Genomic DNA, 10,001 nt, shown 5'->3' on the forward strand with positions numbered 1-10,001 from the left:
CCTAGCCAACATTGCAGTTTGCCAATGTCCTATCAAAAAAAGTCTTGTAATGGCAAGCTTTTACCTTGGGATAGGTAAATGAATAAAATCTTCTAGTTTCCCTCCAAGGTCTATATAATTCAAAATGGGGGGAAAGATAAGTTGGAGACAATCCCGATACCAATTTAAAACAGATACAGGCGAATTTGTTTAGAACTCTTGAAGACATTTCTTTTTAAGAAAGCTTTTTCTATTCAATTAGATGACTCTGGTGTCGTGAGGGTTTACTAGTGAGGCAGCCTACAGAATGTTTCATTCTTTTTAATTTATATGTCCTCTTTTTTTCATTCTGTGCTGTCCCTTGGGTTTTTTGGATATGAAGTTCCTTCTATTTTAATTGTAATTTTGTACACCGCTCTGTTATTGCCTAAGGAAGGGTGGTTTATTAAATAAAATTAAACCATATGCCATAAACCATAAAGAAAAAAGCACCCATAGGAGAAGGGGGTTGGAAGGAGAGAGAGTGAGAGAAGCACCCATGGAGGGAGGAGAGTTGGCACAGAGGATGGGAAGGGGGACCAGGGAAATGGGTGGAGTGTGGGCAGGGTCATGTGTCTTCTCTTTTTTTGTCTTCATAAATATGGTAACCTTAAGCTCAGCCCACATTTTCAAAGGGAGGCTCTATATATGACATAGAAATATACACAAGTACATGCACTCTCATAGGCAGAGTTCCCACTTGCATATCATCATGCAAAGTTATTGCATTTGCTGGCAGTTCTTTCCCTCAGCCTGCGGTAGACTCTTCACACTTTCTCCCATTCTTCTTCAATTCCTTCTCCATTTCAACAATCTCCTTTCTCCGCAATACTCGCTAAATTCTCCACCCTCTATAAACCTCATTCGGGGTTTAGCCTCTGTCTGTCAAACTGTCTGTCAAACTGTGTCTGTCAAACTGTGTCTGTCAAACTGTGTGCCACGGCACAGTGGTATGCCCCGAAGAGATTCTGGGTGTGTCATTTTAATTTATTTTTTAAAATTCCCTTTATAAGTATATACTAGAATAGATAACATGTATGGTATGTCACATACACAAGAGTCTGTCAATGTTATGAGTATTTGTGTGCGTAAGGATACAACCGCCCAGACAAGCATCATTCTTTGATGTAATTGGTCACTGAAAACTAATGGCAATAATTTTATTTTTTATACAGTTGTTATCCTAACTTGAGCAACAAAGCAATCAAAGCTTTGTTATTGTTTGGATCTTCTTATCTTTGCAAACTTGAATTTTCAGCTCTAACAGAAGTTAAATTTTAAAAAAAGAAAACAACTGCAGATGGTGGATGAAATGCATGTTTGCTTGTCAACTATCGAGCCATGTTTTGAGTTAATTTGTATTAAAAGACATGCACATCCATCACATTGATCAGCAATTCTATTCTCTCTACTTTAGTTTCACCATTGCTACAATTACCCATACTTAGCTTAAAGAACTTTAAATAAATGTCAAATTTAATTTTTTGCTGGTTTTGCAATTTTATAATTTCAATTATAATGTGCCACGAAAAACATTTGCTCCATTTAATGTGCCAGAGCTAAAAACATTTGAGAGATACAGGCCTACTCCAATCCTTGCAGCTCAGCTCCTCCTTCCTGTGACTAGAAGCCTTCCTATTGGCTAGATCCTACCAGTCTCTGCATCCTGAGTTTAAGCCCAGAAATGTACAAATGTGTAGAATCCTAAAAATTCCAGACATTTGGCAATTCAAGGTTCCTGAATCCTCAGCACATCTGATAGAGCCCCTCCCCTAAACTTTTAGGCCCAAGACATGTGCCTAGTTTGCCTACGCCTTAATCCTGCTCTGATGGGATGATTTCCTTATGAGGAAATGCTAGAGAAGAGACAGCTCAGAGGTCTATAAAATGACTGAAGTGGAATGGATAGATATGAATTGCTTGTTTACTCTTTCCAAAAATACTAGGACTAGGGGACATGCGATGAAGCTACTAAGTAGTAGATTTAAAACAAACTGGAAAAAATATTTCTTCACTCAACGTGTAATTAAACTCTGGAATTCATTGCCTGTGAATGTGGTAAAAGCAGTTAACTTAGCAGGGCTTAATAAAACATATCAAGAATCTCCTAAAACAAAAGTCCATAAGCCATTATTAAGATGGACTTGGGGAAATCCACTGCTTATTCCTAGGATAAGCAACATGAAATCTGTTTTACTCCTTGGGATCTTTTAGGTACTTGTGACCTGGGTTGGCCACTGTCAGAAACAGGATACTGGGCTTGATGGACTTTTAATCTGTCTCAGTATGGCAACACTTATGTTCTTATATGTTAGTGTTTCTACATGTAGGGGTAGCTGTGGGGGGGGGGGGGGAGGGTGCTTTTTGTGTCTGTGGCTAGGTGAGAACAGAAGAAAGAAGGCACATTTTAAAGAAGTACCAGTACGTTTCATTATGTCATTGAGTGAAATGGTGTGGTGGCTATGTTAGTCCACTTTCCAAAGTAATGTAAAGAAATAAAACTTTCCTAACGACCTTGTGACTTCTCACAGATAGTACTGAAAAAGAAGTATGTGATATGTATATATGTCACCTGTTCTTTAGTGATGTGTGTTTCCTCGTTTGTTTTTATTCAGGAAGACGAAGTTGTCAGAGAGAGTCGCTTCTACTTCCGGGGTTATGGCCTTGGTCATTGCTTGCAGATGAGGGAAGGAAGCGCCATGGAGGGTTCCAGCATGTACAGCCCACCACCGCCACCACCACCTCCACCACCACCACCGCTTCTAAAGGACAGTGAAGTCATCCGCAAGCGCTTTGTGGACAGGGCAAAACGGATTGACACAGTCTCCCGAGCCATCTTTCCCCTCACGTTCCTTGTTTTCAACATATTTTACTGGTTGACGTACAAAGTGCTGAGATCAGAGGACATTCACCAGACTCTCTGAAAGCGGGACATGCTGCCAGTGCAGGAGAACTGTGATCTTCCTGGTCTCCTCTTTATGCTTTTGTGCAGGTTGCTTTCATCTGTCAATGTTTTCTGCTAAGCTGAGGCAGATAACAATACCTTCACTCCATTCCTTTATTTCCGCAGAAGAAACAAAGTGCCCTGTTTACATTTCAGACACTTAAGTGGACTTTGTGCACTAACAACCCAGATTGGTGACAGAAAGCTACTGTCCTTCATAAGTTGATAGTAACCTATATTTCATTGACCCATTTTCAAAAATGTTTCATGCCAACCCTCCAGCAGGGTGTTATTCTATCTCATGCATCTGGAAGGGCTTTTCTTCATAACCTGAACATGGTATTAGGTTGGCCGGTGTTGCAGGAGATTTTGTCCTTCCTAACCAGTGCATGCTATGTCTACTGACATGTCATGCTTTTTTTTTTCACCTAGTAGTTTCTGCTTTCTGTTTTTTATTCCCACTCATTCAAAATTGGTACTGGACTCTGAAACCAGGGATTTTTTTTCCCCTTATTTTAATAAAACTTCCCTCCTGCTAGTCCCAGACTGGTCATTGAAGAAATGGTCCTGTGGCCCTTCCAGATCCATATATCTAAATCTAGATACCAGGGGTCGGCTTTAACAATGTCCATACTTTCCCTGAGGCATTCTAAACCCTGGCCAATCAAGGATGTGGAATGCCCAATCTGTGAATCAAATCAGAGACTCTCCACATGGTGTGTAAGGCATTGCCACTGAGCTACAGGGCCAGCTACACTTTATTCTGATATTTAAAGATCTTAGTGAAATGTAGGTTCTGTATCAAGTATACTGTATGTCATATTTCAAGTTTCCAACCCAATGATATGAGTTCATATATATATAACAGGTTGTGTCCTCCAAATACCATATGGTATGCAGTGTTGCCATGTGAACCCAAATTAGAGTCATAATCTGGTATAAAACAGATTATCTTTTATGGAAGCACTGTCATTCCTAACCAGCCCCCACCCCCACCCCTTTTAAAAAACCGTACAAGAGGTTTTTAGCATTGGCCGGTGCGCTGAATGCTCTGCGCTGCTCTGACGCTCATAGGAACTCTATGACTGTTGGACCAGCGCAGAGCATTCAGCACGCTGGCTGACACTAAAAACCTCTTCCATGGTTTTATTAAAAGGGGGCGGGGGCTGGAGAGGTACTATGTACTCAGGACTGGGGAACATGTTGGTTTGTACGAAAAGGACATAGCTCATTCATTGACATCTTAGTGTGGTGTTAAGAAGTAGTATGTGGCAGTTTTCATAAATCACACGTGCTTTTTCCACCAACATGCCAGCATGGGATTTAGAACTGCATAGCTGGCCATATTTTATCCACAACTTCTGAACATGGAGCTGCTGAGACTGAAGTCCTTAATCTGAACATACTTCGTGCATCTGCATCCCAGCATAGGGTTGCATGGTCCTTTACTGCTGGGAGTTCTGTTTGAACATACTTTATGCACAGGGCTATATGGTCCTGTGTTGCTGGGACTGCAGTTCTTAATCTGACCATATTTCATGCATCAGTATTCTATCAAGGGGTTACATAGACCTGTGCTGCTAGGAGTACTGTTTGAACATACTTCATGCATCAGCATTCCAGCATGGGACTACATGGTTCTTTACTGCTAGAGGCAGTATGAAGATAAAATATTTTTCAGTGCAGCAGTGCATACATTTTACTTAGTGCAGGAGTTTTTAATGAAGCATGAAAGGCTGGAAGGATAGCAGTGTAACCATGAACAGCAGAAAATGCAGGTCACTCTTTCTCTTACATTTTTTTTTTTCAACAAAACTTTCAGATAATTAAGGACATTTTTAAGAAAACTCAGTCTTCTTTCTTGTGAAGTTCTATGATTTTCTCAGAGACGAGGCCTTTCCTGCCTGCCGTGTCTGGGGATATGTTTGAACAGAGAAGCCACGTGCAGGTAGAATCAACCAGACCTGCAATGAACACTGGGCCCAGAGTGGTTTTTGCAACATTTCCAGAACAATGATAAACTGCACCTTCCAAATCATTTGAGGATAATCAGGAGGGATGCAGGGAGCAAAAGATATCAGCGGAGGACAGTGCGCTGAGTCGGCAGCCAGCTTAGCCGAGGTTTCAGTGTTAATGAAAAGAACAAGAAACCCTTTGGGGACACTATAGAGAAGGGATAAAAGGACTGGATGAAAAGAGATTATTCTTCATTAGCAAAGGAATTCTCCCTGATTTTCGGAGTGCAATTGTCTTCTTCTTATAGCCACTGTAATTTGTGTTGGTTATAATGGGGCAATGAAGGTAGTATGGATATCTGTTGTGTAGCTAGAAATTCATTTCTGCTTAGATTCAATATGGAGGGGGTCTCCTGTCCTGTTTCCTTGAAGACAGTTCACATTCCTCATTCCAGTGAAAATGACATTAAGATCTGTATCACACCTAGCACATAAGAGAGAACAGACAGAATTAGAGGTGACCTATGAAAGCCAGTGTATTTTTTTTTCTTGCAAAAGAGGTGCCAGTCCTCAAATACCAGGCCATTCTTCAGGTGTGGGCTGATCACTGAGGGACCCACCCAACAGAGCTCTTTATTAATACTTGAGGACCTTGGGTCATTTTTATCAAGCAATGGAAAAGGTGCCAGTACTCAGTACCCTGAGTACCCACGCCAAAAAACCCCTGATGAAAGCACAGAGCATAGCTGAGTGCTTGGCAGCAAAGCATCAGTGCAAAGAAAGTGCAGCAGGCTCATGTATTACCGGTAAGTGTTCAAAAAAATAGTAAAGAAGGAGACTTCGAGGTAATCATATCAGAGGATCCCAAACTAGCAAAACAATGGGATCAAAGTGGTGGCCAAAATCAGATGAATGCTAGCATGCAAAGGAAGAGGCATAAGTAGTAGAAAATAAGAAATGCTAATACTTTTGTATAGGTCATTGAGGAGACCTCTCCTAGTCTGTCTAGAGGCTGTACTTCCAAAGAAGAGAGACAAGGCACAAGCAGTCTAGATAAGGGCTATCAAAATGGTGGAATCTGCATCAAAACCTCTTCAACGTGACATTCATGCCCCTAAATATGTATGCCCTAGACTAGAGAAGAGAAGATACAGAGGGATATTATAGAGACATTTAGATAACCCCAGGTTATAAATGCTTTACAAGAGGCTAAACTTTCCCACTGGAAAGGAAGCTTTAGAATGAGAGCATAAGATATTCCAAGGGTTTAGAATTGGGACCAAGTATTTTTTCACCAAATGTGTGATGGAAGCATGGAACATCTTCCCAGTGGTTGAGACCAAAAAAAGTACTGTTTGTTAAGAAGTGAAATGAAAGCAAACAAACTGGGCAGATTAAGGGCTCCTTTTACGAAGGTGCGCTAGGGTTTTTAGCGCATGCACATAATTACCGCGCGCTATAGCCGAAAATCTACGGCCTCCTAAAAAGGAGGCGGTAGTGGCTAGCGCGCTCGGGAATTTAACATGCGCTATTGCGCGCGTTAAGGCCCTAGCACACCATTGTAAAATGAGTCCTAAGTGAGCCTTGGCAGCCCTATCATATTAGATGTTTCTTTTCACTTTGACATCTTGGATTCCCAGTGTCTACTCCCTCTTATGTCACCATAGGGAAGTCACATAGCATAGCATAGGGAAGTCACATAGAGTCCTGCTGGTAATAAGATTGACTATAAGAGTTCCTGCGTACAACTTTAAACTCAGATTGCCTCCATTTACTGGTAAAATTCTACATTTTATGATTTTAGTTACTGCAAAGTAAAAATAATATAAAGCTCCAGATGGGTTATATAACTGGTATAATTCAGACAATAATTTTTCTATTATCTGAGAACATCACACAAAGAAAGCAGACATCCTGAGCTTCCAGTTCTATTTTCCCTGTGCAGTAACAATCAAGAGTCATCTTAATTTGTCAGATGAGCAAATACAAGCCTGTAGGCTAAACAACTATTCATGGTCAAAATGAAAATCATATTTATAGACCAATTTTATTATAAGAATACATTTATTTAAGCATTTATTTATACAGTGCTCCCCCGCAAGTTTGCAGTCCCAGTCATTCGCGGTATTTTCTGACCGCAAAGGGGAGGCAGGAGAGGGCAGCCAGAGCGCCGGCAAGTGAAGGAAATCACTCGCGGTATGCTCCAACCACCTCTTCCTGTGCTAAAGTCAGGCCTCACCAATCAGGAGCTCCGGCTGCCCTCTCCTGTCTTCCCTGCCTAAAAACCGTATATGCAGTTTTATGACATTCGCGGGGGTCCTGGAACAGAACCCCTTTCGAATATCGGGGGAGTACTGTATACCACTTATAGTCTAAGTGGTTTACATTGAGGTACTCAAGCATTTTTCCCTATCTAATATACCTGGGGCAATGGGGATTAAGTGACTTGCCCAGGGTCACAAGGAGCAGTGTGGGATTTGAACCCACAACCTCAGGGTGCTGAGGCTGTGGTTCTAACCACTGCACCACACACTCCCCATGTGTCCTTTTACTAAAGCATGCTAAGCACTTCACACATGAATTACTGAGCCTGTGGCATAGCCACAGGCCTACCTACTTTAGACTCAAGTCTACTTAGCAATGTCAGAACAGCAATGTGGCTGGTGGGGTTTACAAAGCCCTGCCAGCTAATGACTCCCAGCATGTCTCCCTTCAGGAGACTGAGGAGTTACTTAACTCCATTCCCTGACCTCCAACCCAGTATCATTACACCCTTAAGTTCTTCTCCAGCAGCCTCTGCTCACACCAGCCTAAGCCTTCCCTCAAGCACAACTTCCTGTTCACACCAGGAAGTTGGATCATTCGAAAAGCTCAGACCTGGCACAAGCAAGGGGAATGAATTCACTGCCAGTGAAGAACTAAAGCATTTCAAGGTACCAGGGGATATGGTAATATGGCTCCAGAAAAAAGAGGATGGATTGAGATATCCAGGTTTTACTTTCACTGAAAACAATGGAGGTAAAGAGGACAGATGGAGATATCTGGGTTTTACTTTCATTGAAAGCAATGGAAGTAAAACCCAGATGTCTCAGTCCGTCCTTTTTCTGGAGCCATATGGTAACCCTACCAGGGGATGACGTTAAGTGATTCCTCCTCCAATTGCCTGGGGGAAAGGGAGAGATGTGGGTGGAGGGGCAACAAGGCAGGGTTGTTATTCCCACCTACTTTGGGCTCAGACCAACCCAAAATTGGGTGTCTGGCTATGCCCCTGTAGTTAGGATTACCAGATGTCCGGATTTAGCTGGACATGTCTTCTTTGTAGAGGGCTGTCCAGATATCCAGACACTTTGTCCAGGTTTTGAAAAGCTTTGAGCTCAGGGCAGCATCTGGAGAGCATCAGTGCATGTGCAGAAGCGATGCATTGACATCACACGCATGCATGTAACATTATTGCGTCACTCCCATGCATGCGCAGATACTCTCCAGACGCGGCCCTGAGCTGAAGGAGGTTGTGGGGTTGGCCTGGGACAGAATATGGTGTGACTTGGGCAGGGCTGGGTGTCCGGATTGTACTCATGTAAAATCTGGTAACACTACCTGTAGTGAGCAATGTTAGCATATATCCATACCAATTGTTACCATGCTGACTTGATACTCAGTACACACTAATTCACTCATTAATGGTTGAGTGTGGGAATGACCTAATTGTGTTAAAGTGCACCTTCTAAGGAAACCAGTAGTGAGGAGGGAGAACTGAGTCTAAAGAGAAGAAATTCCTTCCCCAAATTTATAACTTCCATCTTATGTGATTCACTCCATCTCCATCTGTATGTCTGTCCCTCTTTCCATCAGTGTGTGTGTGTATGTTTTCAGTGTGCTTGTGTGTATGTCCATCTGTGTGTCTCTTCCTCTCCATATAGATCTATATCTACCCATTTTTCTTTCCCCACCCCCATTCAGTGTCTATCTCCAACTCTGTGTCATCTCATCTGTATCTGTGTGGGAGTGCCTCTCCCTCCATTTTGTGTGTGTGTGTTTCTGTCTTTCTCCTATGAGGACAGTGTCATATAAATAGTTTCTTTTGGGAAATCTGGGTCAATGGAGGACACAGAAACAAAAGCTAGGGATGTGCACACCCCCCCCCCAAAAAAAAAGTTTGTTTTCTACTTATTTTATTTTTCCAAGTTCAGATTTACCTATTTGTTCCGTTTGGAAAAGCAGGATAAGTCCATGTACGATGTGTAGCAAAACCAGGGCTAGTCAGCTTGTCCTAAAAAAAAAAAAAAAAATTAAATGTATTTCACAACCACATTTTCAGGACACATTAATCCTGTCCTAGATATGTCACATTGCATGCATTAAAATATAGTTCAGAACTATATAACTCCTTTGCATGCAATGGGATAAAACCAGGACTGAATCATACTGTTTAGGTTGACCATAATTAGAACTATTAATTTGTTCTACTCCTTTAAAGTGTAAACTGAGCTGAGGAAAGTTTCCCCTTTTTATTTTTTTTTTCTATACCCAGTAGGAGAGTCAAGTGGTGCCAGGAATGTGTGTTTTTTAAAGTGGAACTTCCTTCCCACATAGGATTAGCTACTGAAGTCACAGGAAGTGATGTCATATGGTTCTTATCATAAGTTGGATATTTTCCACTACTTGTTAGCTGCTGACTTTCCTTCAGCACTGTTTTATAACTGGATGCCCTTGAATTGTGCAATGCTTGAGAAATATTTCAACTTTTAAGATGATACACTTTTAAAATAATTATGTTCCTACATAAACACTTTTTGCCTGTTTATTTTTGTTTTAAATTTTGTAAAGTATCTTTCCTATATAAGATAATGTTTTATTTTTACAGCTGTAAACTGCTTATGAGGGTAATTCTATGGCTGTAAGGAGGGGGGATCACTCACATAACTAATTTCTTTGATTGGGACTAGGGCTGGAACCAATACAGACCAGGAAGCCATAGGAAGTACCGGGTAATCCACACACGCTACAATATCCATATGATCAATGAGTAACATAAAGGGAACTCAAATGTATGTATACGAATGCTAGAAGTCTGAGAAACAAAA

General features: G+C 41.4%; 1 protein-coding gene across 2 annotated transcripts in view; it reads left to right on the forward strand.

The window, feature by feature from the left end:
* Positions 1-2,942, forward strand: part of LOC117360447 (glycine receptor subunit alpha-4) — a 143,611-nt gene extending 140,669 nt beyond the window's left edge. For both annotated transcript variants that reach the window (XM_033944201.1, XM_033944202.1), the window contains exon 9: positions 2,634-2,942. In XM_033944201.1, the coding sequence (XP_033800092.1) occupies positions 2,634-2,942 (309 nt within the window). The remainder of the gene's footprint in view (positions 1-2,633) is intronic.
* Positions 2,943-10,001: the final 7,059 nt, after the last annotated feature.

The sequence above is a fragment of the Geotrypetes seraphini genome, chromosome 5 (genome assembly GCF_902459505.1).
Source record: "Geotrypetes seraphini chromosome 5, aGeoSer1.1, whole genome shotgun sequence".
Lineage (NCBI taxonomy): Eukaryota > Metazoa > Chordata > Amphibia > Gymnophiona > Dermophiidae > Geotrypetes > Geotrypetes seraphini.